Raw genomic sequence first — 21,420 nt, forward strand, 5'->3', positions numbered from 1 at the left:
AACTACTAAATACTTAAACTTTTCTAGTGCCCATACTTTTTGAGTTTGTCGGCGGCCGGCGCTCGGCGGGTGACGCGGCCTAAAAATTTTTTTTTTACGGATGTAATGAAGACGAAAAAGAGATATCCAATGCAAGTGGATTTTTGATAAAATTTTGATTTTTTTTTATAGAAAAATTAATTTATAACACATTTTTCTAAATATCCTCCTTTCGTTTACTTTTATTTTATTCTTGCATCCGAATATAAAATAATATAAATTATAATATGTACTCAATATTATTCAGTTTTACGAAATACAATACCTAACATAAAATATTTAAAAAGTCCATTAGGTACTATTGCAGGTGAGGAAATTAACTATTAATTTTGAAGAACTACCAGTACATAATTTTTAATTAGTTTCTTGAATTTGTAGCATTATATGGTATGCAATATGCATAGGTAATCCAAAACTTTAAAATTGTAGGCATTAGAAAAAAAACTTTTTAACAAAAGTTGTAGAGAATAATGTGATCTTAAAAAATGGATAGATGTATTTTATTGATTAATCCAATATTTTAAGAGCCAAAAACGATAAACCAATTCATTTAATGGGCGATAAATAGTAAACGGTGAGTTTTCCAAAAAGAGTTTACAGGATATAAAAGATGCAAAATTTTACTTTCTACAAAAAGCCATAATACAACCTAAGACAATAACTTTTGCCCTAAAGTGGATAGTTTCCGTTAAGATTGCGATCGTGGCTATATGGATCTGCTTAGGCGCTGGGCGTATGACAATTTGTTAATCAGTAAAATTAGAGGTAAATAATTGCACATAGGAATAGTGACTCACACAGACAAACGAAAAACAAAAGGATTACGTTTGTTTACGCATCGGGTCAATCTTGCGCAAACTTTCGAAAGTGAGTTTTCTTGCGGATATTAAGTTTTGTAGTCAGTAGTTAGATAATTTAATTTTTTAGATTTGGTTAGGTACCTTCCAGGCCAGAGCCAGGGTGGGGCAAGCGCCCCACCCTGCCCCACCGTGGCTACGCCCATGAGCCTATTCATTACAATCAAACAAACAAACAAAGTTTTCCTCTTTATAATATTAGTGTAGATATTGGTGTACATTACCTGAAGGGTCTCCGAAAAACCGCATCACCAGCGGGCGGGTGGATCCTATCAAGCAGTGTCGCGAGATGCGTATGTCCCGCGCGTCGTGCGGCTGCGGACGCCGCTCGTGCGCCCGCCTCGCGTCTCGTGCCCGCGCTCCACCGAGCTAGGACAACCGCTGTGTCTACGTGACCGGCTGCGCTTGCTACCATCTGTTTGTGATGAACATGTTATTATTAAACAAGTATATTGTTAAGAATGTATTATGCTTATTATATAAGTTTAAAAAAATTACAGGATATTTGTTATCTTACGAATGTGGTTACGAAGGATTTACATCTAGCGTAAAAATATCAACATCATCGCCATCATTATTAACATCTAGGCTTCCTACCATAGTTAAAGCTAACAACAGAAAAAACTAAGTAAAGACAATTTATTCAAATTATATGATACGTAATTCAACCATATAATATTATACTGGTATTTTTATAATACAATACTGACATCATCATGAACATTCTTTAAACTTTTTTTTCTAAATCTGAATATTTTCGTAAACAATAATTTTATACCTTCAAGTCAATATAAATAAAATAATGGGTAAAGTTTAATTTAATACATTTAAACTCACCAACGGCGTACAATTATCACTGTCCCGTGCACCCAAATTGACTTCTTTCTCCAACGCCAAGCTATTATCATCTTGTCTCCATCTTAACAAGGCTGTGGTTAACTTAGTATAGCCCAACGCAGCTGCTAAATGTAGTATAGTGGAGCCATCCTCACTGGGCTCAGTAGCGAATCCTTCTGAAGTACCAGCTGATCGCACACTAAGGGACTGACAGAAGGTCACTAGACGGTCTTCGAATTTTGGGTTGGAGTACAATTGCACGTCCTCCACCTGTAATTGAGATTAAAATGAAATTAGTTTCTCTTTAAAAAAAACAAATCAAACTAGTTTGTCGTGATTACTTTTACGTTCAATCTTCACATAAATAACTGCATTATTTTTTATTTTCATCCAACAAATTTTTTTCACTATAAGCTCTAGATAAATTTATGATATTTATAACAATATTTATAATATAGGAAAGAAATCCCGACAAACTAAAGATTTACGCAATAATTGTTTCTAAAAAAACGATTACGTAATGATTTTTAAAAATATTAAATGACAAAAAATATATATATTAACACCACAATCAAAATTTTCCTTAACGAAAATCATTAAGCGTAACAGGAAGCTTCAAATCATTTGCATACAATAACAATACCTGGTTATTATCATCCATAGGTTCGGTCTTCAATTGCAGTCGTCCATGCAGCCGCTGTAAGCGCTGCAACAGCGAGAACCGCCTCAAGTCCAATGAAGGCAATGGTGCAGAGGCCGGTGATGTCGGCGCGGGCGCTGGACCCGCTTTATACTCAAACACCACGGTATCGGATACTACTCGGCCCCCACGGGCTACTTGTAAAGCGGCGAGACCAGCTTCGTGAGCTGAAAATAATATGATAATACTTGTAGAATAAAATAAGAAAATATAGTAAGGGATTTTAATTGAACAGAAAGTTGTAGAATAAAAATATATACTTAGTTTGATAAATAATCTTAACATAATTGAAATCTTAGTTCACCGAGCAATAATTATGCATTTTTTAAAATAAAAAACTGGCATTTTTTCACACAGTTTTTAACTGTAAAAAGGCATGACATGACGCATTTTGTAACGTCTTGTATAGTTTTTAACCTTCCTTTTTTCTAAGCAATACAATTTTTAAATATTTACCTGGACAATAACATCGTAGCAGACCATTTTGCACTAAAATCGATGGCACAGGGAAGTTGTCGAACAACACCGTGTACTGATCAGATGTCTCCGTCCAGGGGCCAGCTACTAGCACCTTCACTCCTCCCTCAGGGTACGCCCATTCAGGGCAATAATCGGTAATACTTAGGGTTCCTTCGTTGTTGCAGTCAGTCTGCATTTTTTCATTACTATCCTCAGTTGGAGGCGAGTTATTGTTGCATAAAGACTGAAAAATAAATAGATTAAATTATTTTTTTTACTGCGTTTTCATACATCAAAGGTTTATATAATTCGGTTGAGAAAAGATTCATAAACGTATCTAATTTTAAACAAATAATACTCACTATAGGATTTGTGGAAATTGAACTAGGATCAAGCACTTCTAACTCCGGAAAATCGCCTAACATATCAAAAGCATCCAAATTGACAAATACATTATCGTCAACCACATGCGTGGGTGACGCTACAGCCTCACAACTCTCTATAAAGTCCATCGTATCAATACCAGATACCATAACATTTGCCGTCTCAGTAGACCGCACTACACTACGATCTAATTCACACGTCGGCATATTAGCTGATAAAGTTTTCTGAATATCTTCGTGTGATAATTCCAACGTTTCGTCGAAGAATCCACTCGAAGTTTCTAAATGCGCATCTGTTCCTAACAAAACTAACGTATCATCACAGTTTTCTGTCTGCACCTTATTCTCTAATCGCTCTAATAGATCCGGATATCGAGATGGCGTCGCCGGTGCGCTTGCTATAATATGACCTCGACTTCTCGGTTCTACCTTTATTTTCCTATCAAAGCTTTCTACATCCACTTTCCCTTCTATGCGAGTTTCTACTTCGAATGTTTCAGTTTTATTTATACACGTCGGTTGACTATCAGGGATTTCCCTTTTTAAAACAAATGTCGGTTTGTATTGCTGACGATATCTGTCCCTAGGTTCTTCGCAGACAAATGATGTGACCGATAGCGGTGACACTAATGAGGAATGCTGTTGATTTCCATTACTTGTTCCGTTCAGTATGAGCAAGCCTCCGCCGCCTTGAATTTGTCCCAAAGATAGAAGGAGGGGCGACGACTGAGTCGACGTTCTATGATCTCTTGTATACTGCCGGGGAGGTTGGGCCATCGGTCTCGGTGATGGGCCAGTTGTTGACGACACGTGGTGGTCTGACGCTGGTGGTTTCGATGCCTGAATGCGCCGTAACGGGTGAGCGCATGTTCGTGAGTCCTGGCAAGTAGAATCAGGACAACCGCACTCTAGCTGCCTCGCCAATGCTGCCGCACGTGCAGCTCGTTGTTTCTCCATCAACTGGCCCACTATGGCCTCTACTGTCTCCGCCGTCTGAAACATTTTTCCCTGAATTTTAAATAATATACAAAGTTCCGTATTGGTTAATTAATACTTAATTAATTACAAATCTTATAACACATACCGAAATTTCCAATTCATTGTTGAGATCAGGCTCATCTTCGCTGAAGACTGAAATTGGAAAACAAAACGCTTCATTAAACAGTCAATAAAAAGCAAAACCGCAACAGTTATAAAATTTGATAAATTCGAGCGAAATATTAATACACTGATACACTGATGATTTCAAACCACGGTAATAAACATAGTAAATGTTGAACATTGCTTTAACGATCCACATTTATGAGGATCAGAATTAATTGGTCATAATTAATTTATCACTCGCTCTCTTTATAAATATGCAATGAGGAGGGAGAGCATTGCTTGTTGCGTTTTAATTTACAGTACTTAACATTTATAAAAGGCGACAGGGAGACAACTATTTGATTAGAACTCAGCCCTCTGCCAAGACCATTTAATATGGTAATAAGTTGCCGCAAAAAGTTTACACGTATTTTTGTGCGCATAAATTTAAGAGGGAACCTAATGGCGATAACGTCATGTTTTCTTGAATTTTAATGGGTCTCTTTTTAGGTGATTGCATTTTTATTTGACATTATGGGTAATAAATAATATGTTTTGTTATTTATGGCTTTTCTAAAACATTAAAATGATTACTTTCACTCAACGCTTTCACTATGTACATCTTAGATTTAAAAAATTGTTTCGTAATAGAAATAGTTTAGAATTATATTCATCATATTTTATTTCTTCTGGAATATAAGTAATTAAGTAATGTTCTATCTATACATATTATATTGAAAAACAAAGTAACAAATACATAAAAAAAAAGATTTTAAAATTGGCTACTTACTGGAACTTACTAAAGCTTATCAATGATTCATATGAATTGTAAATGTAGAAGATATAATTATTATACTCACACATAGGTTTTAACTGGCTGACGAGTTCGTCCTTCGTCCATTCCTTCTTATCTGCCCATAGGGCAAGACTGGGGGCAACTGTAGCCAGCTTATTGTCATCTGGATACGGCACGTTCAAATAGTGCACCAGCACTATGTCCGGATTCTGAAATTGGACACAGATACGTCAATATTGATTTCATTTGGTAGATTGGCTGATTGGATTGGCTTATTTGTTGAAGATTGTGATTGGCTCGTGCTTTTGTAGATCTAAGGGACCACATTTTGGTTGTAGTGATTATTATTAAATGTAATAAAAGTAAAAATAGAAGTCTTAAAGTGGTCTCGAAAATTACGTCGATCATTTACCTATACTTTCTAAGCTTACTAATGTAGATAATATTATGGCATAGCTAAAACTCATTTGCGTATATTCATTATTAGAGAATAATTAAAAATTCTATCAAACATATAAGTAATATATTATACGGGCAGAGGCATTGGAGAATTAATTTTAAGGTTGCCACAAAGAAGTTTCCCCGAGCACCTATTTTAAAGTCTAAACATGAAGCAACGTTAATGCATAGAAATATTCAGGTCGTTAGCATTACATAGATTTAGTAGGCGAATAACGTGGCGAAATAACGAGCGTGAATTAAAAAGCGGCATTTGAGGAGCGCTAAAACGACTCTCACGCAGTTAAACCTATAAAATAAGTAAACAATATTTTAATTTTCAACGGGAGAGAATGTAAAACGTAGTGCGCAGTAATAACTATCCATTTGTCTTCAAAATGGTTGCAATAAACATGGCGGCATTATTTATGTAATGGCCGCTGAACAGGGTTGCCACTCGACATGTGCGCTTTATTGGAGTTATTGTGGTTTTTCATTAACTTGTTAACGTGATAATTTGTTGTAAACAGTTGCTGGCTAGTGCCACTTGACAATCTCCAGTTTTATATAAATTATTTTAAATCCCAATTTCATTTTGTTCAAAATCCCGATCGTTACTATCTGTTTACTAGAAGTACAGCTTAACGCTTCTAAATTTTTATAAGAACTAGGAAAATATCGTAATATTTATTAAAAAATATTATATTTGCGTATGATAAATGCCATTCTGAATTAATTATTTGAACAACTCATCAATCATTTTTAAATCTTAAAATGAGTCATTTCTCAAAAAAAGTATTTTATATATCTATCTTCTCACATAGACTATAAGTACATACTATACATTCTAATCAAGAACACGTACGAATATAAATAAAAACTAAAACAAAACACGACGACAAATAACTACTTTAAACAAATTCAAACAAACATACGATTGTCAACCCTTCAATTTAAAAAGTTTTATTACAGTGAAGTTAAAAGTTTGTCCGATTTTGTAGGGGCAGAACTGAGACAATCCTGGATTTATTATCATAGACAAACAATATACAGATAAACAACATGTTTATTGTAGTAAGGGAGAAAAATTGAATGCCAGGGTACGAGTATTTTGGGCACATGTTAAGTTGGTGCAATTAATTTTATGAATTATTGATGCTTAATGGTTATGATATTAATAGGTATTTCGTTATTAAACTTGCTAACGAAGTAATTAATATGACCGGTTTGGATTTTCAGTAAGCGAATTAATTGTTTTGTTATTAACATTGGGTAAAGATACAAAATGGTGGGCAGATTAAATTTCGACTCTACTATTTTGGAAAATGCAATAATTTAAAAAGGAATATTGAATATTAGATTAATAATTATTAAGATAAGGACGTATTATTGTGAAAAACAATATTTCAACAGTAGAACTTAGAAAATAATTATTAATACGATTCATTATTAACCTCTTAGTGTTAAGTGAAAGCGAAATTTTCTGTCATTTTATGCATTCATTACTTCAAAACCGAGTCTGCATTAATCATTTAACTAGGTAAGTACAAAGCATTAGATCCAACAAAAAATTGCAAACTTACAGTGAATATTTAAAGTGTCAAATACGATAGAGTTAACGGGTAGCTTCTCTTTAATTTAGTTATGTAAGGACGTATGAGGTCCTCTTGTAGAAGGTTTTTTAGCGGTCGCTACTTACCGTAGAGAAACCTGCCTGCTCATTTGCCCTCCTGTCCTATAAAAGAGATAATTACGGTAAAATTTACAAGTACTGAACGTATTTCAAATATAGTTCAGGCTTGCGAGATGGAATTCTTTTATTAATATAATTTGAAGTAGGGACGAGTTGACAATAGTAGTTTGCGATAAAAAATAAATAAAACATTTACCTAAATAATTTTGCTCTTGCATCAAGTGAAATATAACACCTACTAATATACTTTATCAATATGTTTTGTATTCCTGAATAGACCAACCGTAATTTTTTTTATATGTTATGTATTCATCTGAACATCTTTTGTCTATTAAAATTGAATGCCTTTAAAAAAATTTAGTTATCGATTAACAAAAATATGTACCTACATAGTTACCTGTACACATCAAAATAATATATTCATTCAAACGCAATATAACGTAAATAAAACTGCAAAATAAAACACCCAATTATCAATTGTAAACGATTCATTCAATCGAATACCACGCAAAAAAGCACTAAAACACCGATAAATATTTACCACCACTTAATTAAGAGTATCAATAAATCCGAATTGATATTTATTCAGTCTAAACAAACTAGTGTTGTGCCATCGATATATCGATACCGATACCCATACCGATACCGTGGACACCTGTTACTCGAATCGAATGCAACGCAATCAGAAATTCAATTACGCATCGGCATTTTGGTCGCAATCTAAACCTACTGTCGAATTCATGGCGTTTTCCAAATGCCATTTTATAATGGTCGGTCAATGTGGGTAATTAACGGATAGTGGTGGAGGAAAGTGCATTCGATTTTGTTAAACCCTTAAAAACTTGACAGGAAAATGTGTAGCGTAATTGCTATTTAGTGCTTTTTGTGAAATAGAATAAAGTCAGAAGTTGTAGTTGTTATTCATATGTTATAGGTACATACACAAGATTTTGAATCAGACGTCGTGTCTTATTAATCAAGTTACTTAGGTACATTGTCCTCTAGAGTCTAGACCGAACTTATAGTAGAGATGCAGGTAAAAAAAGAAATAAATTGAATTCTTCAATCACAATATAAACAGCTACTCATTAACAACAGCAACAAACGGAAAACACTCGCACAGATTAAAATATTAAATGATAAATCACCTAATACGTACCAACACGAGCTATTAGAATGACAAACTCGCTAAGGATACAATTTTTCAGAGTCAGCGCCGAAGCTTTTACGGAGATATAAAATCTTGAAATACGCGCCTTTGATACCTGCCTCGTGAAATTGATAGAACCGCGAATTGGACTTTCCGGTTCAATATTTCTGATATATTTTCACTTGAAACGCTCGAATATTAATGGAATTTCTCAAACTTGCATTTATACGGAGCGAGATTCGCTGCTTTCATACGTAAGTGAGATTAGAGAGGTAAACATCCAAACTAGCTACGTTATATAAGAACTTGATTGAAATGCTACATTTGACTCGTCTTTTCATATGAATACGCTCACTGAGATTTATTTATTTTACTCTTTAAACTCAAACTCAAACATTTATTTATTCAATTAGACTTCTTCGAGAAGCACTTTTGAAACGTCATTACATATTTTTAACATTTACCACCGATTCAGAAAGCAGTATCTACGGAGAAGAACCGAATATATTATATACAACGATATTTAATACAACTAAACAGTCTTAGATACTAAAATATACAAAAATAAAAGCAAGAAGCAATTCAGTGTAGGTATTTAGCACCCTTATCACTTAGCAGTGATACGGCCACCAATTGATTTTATCTGGTTCTTTATTTTAAGAAACATTACGATAAAATCAATACACATTAATAGGATATTCGAAGCAAATTACGAAGCTATGTCTGAACTAGTTTGGTACTAAATAATAAATGATAGCTAAACGTTACTTGACCTAAATATTTAATTTTAACACTTAGTGGTCTGTTGTGTTAAATCATTCGATATTATTTTATTATTGAGCCTCTCTGCTTAGGCTTGCTTACACTTACACTAGCGTTTAGCTACTATTATGTATTCTGTGCTTACACTTAAAAGATATTTTCATCAGGATAAAAATGAATTTAATTCTAATTATAACTTTTGATATATAAAATGATACCACGAGTAGGTATAATAAATTACATTCTATTACATTCTGTATTAGTTTCTCCGCTTCTCCCAAGTCAACGATATCTCGACTACTCTCTATTTATTTAAACAATTATTTCACCGTTAAAAAAGAAAAGGACATGTTTCTGTAAATTAATATTTTTTTTTAACCCTGAGGGAGGAGTTTTTTAACCGACTTCAAATAAAGGAGGAGGTTATCAATTCGGCCGGTATGTTTTTTTTTTATGTATATACACCGATTACTCCGAGGTTTCTGAACCGATTTACGCGATTCTTGATTTACTTCATTTTTGTTCGATGCGGGATGGTGTCGAATTGGTCCCATAAAAATTTTATTCGGATATTAGGCCCAGTAGTTTTTATTTTATGGGCATTTTTGCAAGTGCAAGTTTGAAGTCGGTTGTTTTTAACGCAGTTATCACTTGTTAACCTGGTATAAAGAATTGTTAAAGGTTCCTAATCGACAACGAAACTTTAAAATCGATCGAGTAGTTCCAATGTCAATTACTTTACTTTCATATGTATAATATTTCAAAGGTTAAAAAGGTCAGGTAATTGATGATTGAATAAATAGGTTTACGCTTCGATCCTGCACCATAACATAAAAGAAGATAATTGTATCAAAGCAGTATTTTCCCTAACAATTAATATCTACTGGACAAACTATTAATCATAGCTGTAAGAATAAATTTAGGATGCTTACATACATTTCCCATAATACACACAATATAAAAATATATTAAACTAGCTGTTCCCCGCGGTTTCACCCGCATTGCTCCGCTCCTGTTGGTCTTAGCGTGATGATATATAGCCTATAGCCTTCCTCGATATATGGGCTATCTAACATCGAAAGAATTTTTCAAATCGGACCAGTAGTTCCCTAGATTAGCGCGTTCAAACAAACAAACAAACTCTTCAGCTTTATAATATTAGTATAGATTATAATGGAACTTTTTTGTTAAAAGTGGGTAGTTAATAAAAACAAATGTAATACCTGTAACAACCAGTAACATCTTCGATGGAATGTTGGAAGTATGGCCGAGTGCACGTAGCAGCCGTAGATACACTGAAAAATAAATTATTTTTTATAAAAACTGTCATTTAAAAAGTAATAGATACTGTGTTTATTTATTACTATCTTTCCACCCGCGGCACCGCCCGCACAGTTAAAGAAAAACCGGCACAGTTGCCGTTCCCGTTGGATTTCCGGAATAAAACCTATCATATGTCCCGAAGTAAAAAGTAGTATGTCTTTTCTTGGGTATCAAAATATCTCTATACCAAATTTTATGCAAATTGGTTCAGTAGTTAAGGCGTGATTGATTAACAGACAGACAGACAGAGTTAGTTTCGCATTTATAATATTAGTATGGATTTATTTATGCTTTATTGTACATACATACCTACCAGGGCAAACAATTTATAGTATTAGTATTAAGTATTAAGTTATTTCAAGGTCGGTAAGAGGTAAAAGTTATTAAACTACATGACCCTGATAGCTCAGTGTTAACAATAAAATCAACATTTGAAAAGGATTAAAATTGTGACAAACATTAAACAGGTAATCCATACTAATATTATAAATGAGAAAGTAACTCTGTCTGTCTGTCTGTTACTCAATCACGCCTAAACTATTTAACCAATTTGCATGAAATTTGGTATGGAGATATTTTGATACTCGAGAAAGGACATAGGCTACCTTTTATTGCGAAATATGTACCACGGGGGAAGCCGGGGCGGACCTCTAGTAAGTAAATAAAATGAAATCCTATTAAAATTAAATGTTTATTTAACATGTCGTATCTTATATGTTTTTACCTTTTCTTTTCTTCTGTATCTGTGTGTTAAATAAATAATTTTGTATTGTATTGCATTGTATGAAACTTTCCAATATAAGGTTAATACAACACTCACGAAATCAAATGAAAACAGTTACTCAATTCGTGTCATATTACAACGCAATTTTTCATTAATTACATTAAAAATATGATACAATCCGCATTGAAATGTTAAGTGGATTTAACATCGAAACAATATTTTAACGAAAATATATTTTTCCTTACAAAATAAATCACGGAGCAAACTTGATAAAATAATAACAGTAAATCAAATTTGTACGTGATTGTATTCACTATTAAATAAATGCACAGTATTTACAGTGTCCCTCAAAAACAATTGCACGCTGTTTTTACTGTATTTTCTCATATTTTGTTTCAATATGTGAATTTTAATAATGTATTTTATACTTTATTTAACTTGGAGATTATGATAATATCTAATCAGAAAAGTGTTTATTTTTTATTTAAATCTATTGAACAATTCATCACATCAGCCTATACCCGTCCACTGCTGAACGTAGGCCTCCCCCAGATCTCGCCACTTTTCCCTTTCTTCTGCATCCACCCATCCACCCAATCGCATCCACCCAATGCCGGCCACCTTCTTTAAGTCGTCAGTCCAACGCGCCGCAGGGCGTCCTACACTACGCTTGCCTGTACGTGGTCTCCATTCGAGTACATGCCGACTCCATCGTCCGTCTGTTCTTCTACACACATGGCCAGCCCACCGCCACTTCAACGTGCTTATTTTGAAATTGAACAATTACTTTCACACATTACAAATAAAAATAATTATCATCATTAATTGTTACCATAACCATAATTGACATGACTTGATAAACTATCAGAAATGTTTTTAATTTTTGTGTAATAAAAGCTTGAAAATTTTGTAAGAGTAGAAAATATCGATGGTTTTTTTTTTCGAATATTTAAAGACATTTAATGGCATATGACTATTTATTTTGATTGTTAATATTTTACATAAGGCTTGCTAATCAGTTATTTTTGTCCACCACGCTTTAAGCTACTTATCCCGAATATCATTAACCGACTAATTAGTGCCAAAGCCATTTAAAGTGATTAAGTGACAGGTCATATATTAGGCATCACCTATTCACCACAATTTAGTTGTATTTAGTTTTAGGAATACATAACATAAACATTTTTGTCTATTTTGTGGCGATAAAAAGAAAGGATCGGAAGTTTTGGCAATAATGGCATTATTTAAAAGCGTAAAAATTCTCTTGAAACACTCTATATATTAGAAAATCCGCTTCAAAATCCATTGTGTAAAGATTTAAGCTTACAACTGTGCTTACAATATAAGATTCAATCATAAGTAGTGTCTTAAGAAATAGTAGAAAATGGTATTAATATTGTTGTAGTATAATCCCGATAACCTTTCATATAACTATCTTGTCACGTAACCAACTCAATAATATAAAACATCTATTAAAATTCCATATTAAATGATAGAGAGGAATTAACAGAAATCTGATTAAGCGAAGCATTCGGAAATGCTTTTATAGTAATTCGGGTGAGGAATGCTAAAATTCAAATGTTCTAAAACAAGGCTAACCCGCAATTGGCACCTGAACTAACTTCGTTATCCGAGCCTTTGTATGTGACTCTACGAGGGATAGGCGGCAGCGGGCTATATAATGAAAATGAAAAAATGTGGTAAATGGTAGTGGTAAATGTAAAAATTATAATGACGATTCAAAAGAGCTTCTAGAAGAAGTCTAATTGAATAAATAAATGTTTGAGTTTAGGTTTGAATCGCCAAGAGTAAAACTCGAAAAAGACCGATTCGGCTATTTTGTTGACGATTTTGCCAAAGCACAAGGAAGCTGTTATTATGGAGAGAAATCATGAAAGAGGGGCAATAGAACAGTACAACATCTACTGGATAAGGAGTTTCATTTAGGTATCTACTTGGACATTAAAACTGAAGACTTCGATAACAGAAATAAAACACTTGCAAAGAAATTTTAAATATGGATGTTTTTAATAAATTAGTTGAAATTTCTTTACAATTTCTTTTACAATACAAATACTATGTTATGCTTACATGCTAGAGCATTCGGTCATACCAATTTTATCCATTACTAGCTGCGCTTCGCAGTTTCACCCGTGGTTCCGCTCCTGTTGGTCTTAGCGTAATGATATATAGCATATAACCTTCCTCGATAAATGGGCTCTCTAACACGCAAGTTATTTTTCAAATCAGACCAGTAGTTCCTGGCATTTGCGCGTTCAAACAAACAAACTCAACTTTAGTTTAGATTTTTTAATTCTTCGCTTATGACTCGTACCACAACTTAACTCAGTGGCAACAGTTGTGGCATGTATTATTCAGAGTTACGTTTCCTGACCGTTCATACTAATATTTTAAATGGAAAAGTTCTTCTGTCTGTCTGTTAGTTTCAGTACATGTTGAGATTGATCTTGAGACACTATTTTTGATGCAAAAATATTTTCAGTTGGTACATTGGTAGGTTAGTTTTAACAACTGCATGTGTTTCATTTTATTTGCATATTCAAAACACGAAATTATTATTAAAATATAGAATCATTTTAGCATACATTCTTTTCATTTTATTTATTTAGACTTCATTGAAATTACGATTTTTACTGCTGCATATTCGTACATCTACGATAAACATTGTTAATTAATTTGTATCTTTTTTTTTGTACAATACATAAAATCTATGTAAAGGAACAAGCAACATTATCAGCACATGCCTTGTTAAGAACATAAGTAAAAGCTAAGAATCTCGTAGCTTGAACCAAAAGCTCCAGCAAGTGGTGGAAATATATTATTCACCGTACAGTGCGGGCCAACCATCTATTTGTGTACTTTGTGGTTCGTGCGTGACGATTTTTATTTCATAAGTGTACAGTATAAGGTTAGAATCGTGTTGGTTAAGAAAATCTAAAAAAATACAACGTATTTTTTAGATTTTTTTGAAGTGAAACTTTATTAAGCGGGTTGAGAGTATAATTTCAACGTCGCGTCATAGCAATACCAACACGTCATGGAGTTAGACGACGACTTTATTTAAATCTTGCCAAAGAAGTTTCACTTCTGACACGTGTGCTCACACGCACTTTTTTTAATTATTGTAGAGCTTGTAGAGATGTCATTGTTTAATCTATATTCATGTTTCTGGTGGTGTTTCTGATGGTTCTTTTTAAGTTTTAGTTTTGTAAACTTTTTTAATTAATTAAAAAGAAACAATTACTTCTTAATAAACACAATTTTTTTTCTGGTCCACCTATTACAATATTCCGGTAATACACAGTTATTTCTTTCAAACAGTATTTACGTGACGGGCTGGATAAAAATTCATGTAACAAAATCACAGAATTTCACAACGTTTTGGGGAGCGCGAAATGTTTTTACCATTTTCTATCTGTGGTGAAAAGGGACATAAATTGTTAGCCGCAATGGTTGGTCGTAAAAAAGAGACTAGTTTTAAACTTATGCGAACAGATACCTCGAAATTTGCATACTTCAAACGTTCTAACCATATTTATTTCCCTATGTCACACGTCTGTGATGTTTTTGTTTGATATCCGGATTTTGAAGGTAATAATTATATAAATCTGAAGTATTGATCTGTTTGGCATGTCGCAAAGAGACTAAAGTTCAGGTGAAAAGCCCCTGGACTATGCTTAGATGCATGGAAAATGGAAATAATACTTCGAACTCCACAGAAATAAATATAACAATTAAAATAATAAAATATAACATAAAATATAACAATTAAAATAATTAAAATAATATAAAATGCGTATGCGTTTTTTATTTATATTTTTTAGGAGCTCACAAAAACGTTCCATAGATTTTCTTGTAAGGATGTAGCTAGTGAATTAATATAAGATTTTAATCAGATTATAATCCACTTATTATGACATATGGCCTATATATTCTTATTACTAACTTATTATTAAATCCCTATCACTATTTCTTACGTACATACACGTTGCAATTAATTTACACACACACAATATAACTCCTTATTACAATTCACTAATACCAACCAATTTATACCAACACGTTACACAAACAATACAATAATTAATAACATAAATTAATCTATATAATGTTAAGTGGAAATCGAGTCATGCTTAGGCACGAATTAGGTCAGTTCAGCTCCGGGAAAGTTATTACAGTATCGCAGAAAATCATCACTATCACTACATAGTATAAAACAAAGTCGCTTTCTCTGTCCCTATGTCCCTTTGTATGCTTAAATCTTTAAAACTGCGTAACGGATTTTGATGCTATGAGGTTTTTTTTTAATAGATAGAGTGATTCAAGAGGAAGGTTATAGTATATAATTTATTAGGTTTTAGACAAACCGGGCGAAGCCATGGGCGGTAAGCTAGTTGTATAATAATATATCCAATATTTCAAACATGTAACATATTGTTTATTTTATTGTTTTAGGTAGACAAATAAAAATAACAACGAACACACATTAATTACGATCAAGTCAATCTGCAAGTCATAAAAATAATAACTTTCTAATCTTTGTAGTTATCAACATTTTTAAAGCTGATCTTTAGAAGTGTAAAATTAGTCCAGTTCTTTAGAAAATTATTGCCTCATATTACTTGTTATTAAATGTACTAAGGTCATTTTTAACTTGCAAAAAGTATGTAATACTTTTCTTTTATTTTGTGGTACAATTTCTAACATTATTTGTCATTTTAGCTGACAGATAAACTAAATAAAATTTATCGTGAAGCTGTAAAAGGCCGTTTTCTCGTTTCTCGTATTTCTCCGTTTAGCGTTGTCTGTATGGGTTCTATTTTTATATCTACTCTACTACTATTTATATACAAAATTTCATATACAATTTACACAAGCTGCAATTGACACAATAATTTTATTTTAAATAATTAGACAATAAAACAGGAAGAACTCCGGTATCTGCGGTAGTATAAATTGTGCTACAGATACATTCGCCCACCCTTCAAATAATACTAGATACTACTATATTATCTACATTTAAAAAACTATTTTGCTTTGACTGGTAAGTAACCAGAGTTTACTAGCTGAACATCATTTGCTGGGTCAGCTAGCATTACTATACATATAAGGCCATTACCTCACTACATATAGTACCTAAATACCAAAATTAGAGATAGAAACAGCGCACAATTCCATTTCCGTATACAATAGTAGTAAAAAGCCCGAAATTGAGCAATTATCTATCAAATAAATTCAGGCAATGAGGTCCAGCCAATCCGATAGATAACCTATAAAAGCTAGCAAATGGTCGGAATATAGATCGGCCTGTCGAGTCGTATATTTAAGACCATTTCACCAAATAACCGAGACTCGAGTAGGTTTTTCGGGCATCGTAAGATATCTGAAGGATTTACTTGAAGGCAGCGTTGGAGATTTGATTTCATTAAAATAACATTAGTTTAGTAAAACTTGTGCATGTAACTCGTATCAGATGTAGAAGGAAAAAGCATTTTATAATGTGAATTTTGTTATTGTTACGTAGCGTTATTTAGGCTCATTAAATAAAGAGTATAAAAAAAAATATTTGAAAATGTAGGAAATTTTGTGCGTCGTAACTCAGACGTATGAAACGTGACTCTATCTCGATGGTTAGAAAATAGTCAAAAAGATAGTTATGCAGTTTTAATTTTATTATATATCCAAATCCATAGATACTGCTTTCCGAATCGGTGGTAAATGTTAAAAATATGTAATGACGATTCAAAAGTGCTTCTAGAAAAAGTCTAATTAAATAAATAAGAGTTTGATTTTTTCAGTGTAGATCAGCGAACGCAACCCAACAAACTCTTCAGCAATATAATATTAGTATATGTCGCATACCTTCAAATACATTATTGACTAACATGGAATATGAGTTCATAAAGTTAGAATTTATTCAGGTGAAGTGATTAGCATCGAACCTCTGAGGCTTGATCGTAAAAGTCGATTTCACTCCGGTCTGGCCCCTTTGGTATTTAGTCTGAGAGGAACGGACGGTTCGTGATTTGCTTGGATTTGTAGTTGAGTATTTTTGAGATTGGGTTACGTTTTGTCTTATGTATTGGGAATGACGATGGAATTGAAACAGTTACGGCTTTATAATATATAATTATATACTTGCATATAAAATAAATATTCATTTACTGTATCTACTGATATTAACAGTTAAAATCGGACTTGATAATTTTGTTACAATAATTATTTTTTAAATAACTTAAACGGTGCATTGATTTATTTCAAATATCAATTAAGTATTATATTGAAATGCTGTGTCATGATTGTAATAATATTATATGTATTTTAAATGTCCAAAAAACGTAAATTAACAAATACAATAATTTTATAACATCCACATCGTAATAGCTTTTTTCTTCTTTGTATAACAGTGTTTTCTGAACAACGAAACATAATATAAACCATGTTAAATAATTGGTCTATAAAGTCCACCAAATATATAATGTTTAAAACAACACACTAAAAACTCCAAGCCTTCATTTACATTAATACGGCCAATAGCGAACGCAATTTAACTTCATTTAGTTATTAAAATGTCATCCTTGCTTGAAAATGATTTAGTTAAAATTGCATGATACTGCACTCGCGATCGTATAAATTTCAATTCCGCTAACACGGTACGAAAGTTTTTTAAAAACTTTCAGCTGGCTCCTGCGAACTCTGAATTCCCAAGTTTAGTGCCATTCGACTTGGGAGCTTCTGAAATTTGTTTTAGGTATTTGAATGTTAATTTTAAATTATTTTTCGAATTTAGGTGAAGCATGCTCCCAGTTTCCTGTACGTTTCGATATTTAGGTCACAGTTTTAATGGTATTTTTCAGTTGAAAGCAAATTTGATCAGGAAATCTTTGTAAGAATCATTTCTATTTTTACTATTATGTATACATAGAACATTTTTTGTTAATTCTCCATAATAACAAGTAATATTGAAAATTATTTATTTTTGACTCATAAGAGCTTATAAGAACAAATTCCCCACGAAATTTGTTCTTATATTTCCCACACGAAAGACGTCTTCGCCAAATGTTCCAATAATTTAAGACTTTAAAATTCATCTACGTAGAAGTTTCTGACAAAAATATGCAATCTATAGTCATATTTAATAAAAAGAATGTACTTATGAATAATTTAATCTTAACTGCGGTTGTTTGTAACTGTTCTAATAATTATGACTCTTGTCTTCTACCGTTTATGTCTGTTGACTTTAAAATTTTCGAGCTTTGAATAAATAGAATAACACAGACAAAATCGAACTTTAATATCTGTAATCGGGTGCTTTATATCTATATATCTCAGGTACCATAGTCGAAATTAATTGGAATTAAATTAGACCATATTTTATCTGAAATAACCTGGAAAACAGAACAACGTAAATACCATTTCCAGTAGGCAACACCCGTAACCTCACTTATAGTAGTCTATGGGCGGCGCACTTAGCTTACCATCAGGCAAGGCGTCGTTTGCCTTCTTATACCATAAAAAATAAATAAATAAACCACACATTCTATATTCTGTCACTGAGATTTTTTTCACCTATGTATTTCTAATAAAGCCATGCCATTAAACCCAACAGTTAGGTACGTCAGAAGGTTGTTGATATTGGCTTCGCGCCAAAGCAGAGATCTTAGCTGTCTAACAGGTTTGAGATAGATTGCCGTAAACAGGTGGAAACGAAAGCTAAAGCGACACCTTTGGTACAAACTCCGCAAGGGAGTTGGCATTTTTGTTTATGATATTCTGTTTGTGGAGTTTGGTTAAGCTTTCAGTAGTGTAATGGGCCCCTATTTGAAATTATTAAGATAATGTTTTTATGTAGAAATGTCATAATTATAAAATATACTTAAGAGAAGATGCAAGATAACATGGCATTGGGTATATTCTAAATGCAGAATTAAATCTTCTTTTATTTATTTTAGGTAATATAGTTCTAATGTCTGCAAGTGAGCTTATAGATACTCTCGTATAATATAGCACCCACACTTGAAAACGACCACTACAAACCGAGCTCTACATCCTTTAAACTTAAAACCATACAAATCACTCACAAAAAGTTAAACCCTTACATTAAATACTATCTCATTAAACAGGATAGGAAGCAATCACTCAGGCCAAGTACATTCTCTTCGCTGTGACGTATCTTCCTTACGTAAACGCAAGGTGGACTGGCTCGTCGCCAAATTTAACAGTTATTGTGTGGGGAAACAAATGTTCAAATCCACTTGACCGATTCTGGCGATTGTTTTGGAAGACAGACTATTAATTTGAGGCTTAAACTGAGCGTGTGCCAGCGGCGAAAGCTGATTAGAAATGCGCTCGGATTTTATGAATTGTGCACTACCTATTTTTCAAATTTTAGACGCGATTTTATCAGACGCTCTTGATTGATATATGCAATTTAAGCAAACATGTTGTAAGGAAACAGAGGGATATGTAGGTAATAATTTAAAGTGAAACTTTGAGGGTGGAAGTTTGTATAGAACCTTTATCGCACGGTAAAGTCACAGCCACGTAAAGTTCACAATTAGTAGCCTTTGATGGAAGCTAGATCGTATAAGTATATACAGAAGGTACTAGAAAGTAAACCGAATAAAATAGTCTCTTTCTAGCATTTTAAATTCCACCGGTTTAAGCCAGTAACGGAATAGAAGTGTACTAGAATTATTAGTATTACAAAAGTTCTCTAATATCCGCTGCGATAAACGTTTAACTAAATTATTCTAGTTAGACGTGACCATCATGAAGATTACTGAAGTCCTTTTAGGGATACTGTAGTCTGTTTATTAGAAACATATTTTAATTAAGGAAATATTGAAACAGTGTAAATATTATTTAAGATGAAAATATTAAAAATCCAACCATATAAATATATCTACTATTTTCCCAGAATCGAGAATTCAAACGAGGTATTTACGAATTTCACGAATCTCTGCAAAAATGTAAAAACATTTTAAAACGAAAAGATTCACCCATCAAGATTTATAACGAAGAAAAAACTCCGGATATTTATGACAACCGAAATATTAACACAACAAATAAAAGTCAATACGAAGGATGTAAAATTCATGAAATCGAGCCGCCAGGAGCAGGGCGCAATAAAAATTCCGATATGAATGAAAAATCAAATTATTTTAAAGGGTGCATTTCGTATAGGGGAATAACTCAGGGAACGGCCATTCGAAATCCAGCCTCGGCCATTTCACCCTAACAATTAGTCTCTGCAACTGGCATATATACGTAAAGGCAGAATTATTTGATCCAATAAAATAATTGGCCGCCATAATAATCATTCACAATAACGAACAAATTATATTCTCGGCTGCGAAATGAACGCTTGTTTAATTTACGTTTAAACTGTTTTATTAAATGTAGATAAACAATGATTGGTGTGTTAATAATATTCGTTTCATTATATTATTTTCATTTTGTATTTCTGCACGTGATATTTTATTTATAAACGTCAACGCCAGAAATCGTAATGAACGGGAGTAAATAAACAATTTAGTTAGTTCAAACAACTCAAATATTCCAATATAAACCATAGAGTAACTGTCGTTTAATGGTTAAAATGGTTCAAAACCTTCCCTTTGTACTAAGGCGTGACCATGTTTACAACTTAAATACGGACAGGATCACTTATACCATCTTCACTGATGTACGTACAGGTTTAGTTAATACAATAAAATTAATTTTCCTTCATCGGGCGGATATTATAAGAAAGTATTTATGGTTCCTCTCAACACAAATACATTCAAGTTACTGCATTTTAATGGCAAAAAAATTAACTACAATCAACCCCGTATCTGTTTCACCCTATAAATAACACTTTCCCTAATTCTTATATTAGAAATGATACGTCACTGTTATCTTACACGGCGTGACAACACAAGGTGCAGTACACCGCCACCTGAGTCCTTTGGCCCATAAACAAATGTTGCGTGTTATGTACAAGGCATAAGCGGTAGCGATAATTGAACAATGAATTGAACTCACTCGACGTGAAAAACGTAATTGTGCAACTGGCTTCGACTGGCATGTGGGCTTATAAATATTAAAAGGATATCTTGGCCCAAGCCAGAAGTATTTTTGAAATATCTAAGTTCAATATTTAATTTTCCATTC

General features: G+C 32.9%; 1 protein-coding gene across 4 annotated transcripts in view; it reads right to left on the reverse strand.

The window, feature by feature from the left end:
* LOC123696509 (calmodulin-binding transcription activator 2) overlaps positions 1 to 21,420 on the reverse strand; it is a 166,425-nt gene that overhangs the window by 15,375 nt on the left and 129,630 nt on the right. For 3 of the 4 annotated variants that reach the window (XR_006752088.1, XM_045642713.1, XM_045642715.1), the window contains exons 6-14: positions 10,421 to 10,492; positions 7,292 to 7,327; positions 5,219 to 5,363; positions 4,360 to 4,406; positions 3,255 to 4,283; positions 2,890 to 3,136; positions 2,377 to 2,600; positions 1,734 to 2,003; positions 1,121 to 1,311 (exon numbers count right to left, since the gene is read on the reverse strand). Coding sequence is in view for 3 of the 4 variants with exons in the window: in XM_045642713.1 (XP_045498669.1) it covers positions 1,121 to 1,311; positions 1,734 to 2,003; positions 2,377 to 2,600; positions 2,890 to 3,136; positions 3,255 to 4,283; positions 4,360 to 4,406; positions 5,219 to 5,363; positions 7,292 to 7,327; positions 10,421 to 10,492 (2,261 nt within the window). In the remaining variant the exon portion in view is untranslated. The remainder of the gene's footprint in view (positions 1 to 1,120; positions 1,312 to 1,733; positions 2,004 to 2,376; positions 2,601 to 2,889; positions 3,137 to 3,254; positions 4,284 to 4,359; positions 4,407 to 5,218; positions 5,364 to 7,291; positions 7,328 to 10,420; positions 10,493 to 21,420) is intronic. The other variant, XM_045642714.1, reaches the window with a different exon arrangement.

This window comes from Colias croceus, chromosome 12 (genome assembly GCF_905220415.1).
Source record: "Colias croceus chromosome 12, ilColCroc2.1".
Taxonomy (NCBI): domain Eukaryota; kingdom Metazoa; phylum Arthropoda; class Insecta; order Lepidoptera; family Pieridae; genus Colias; species Colias croceus.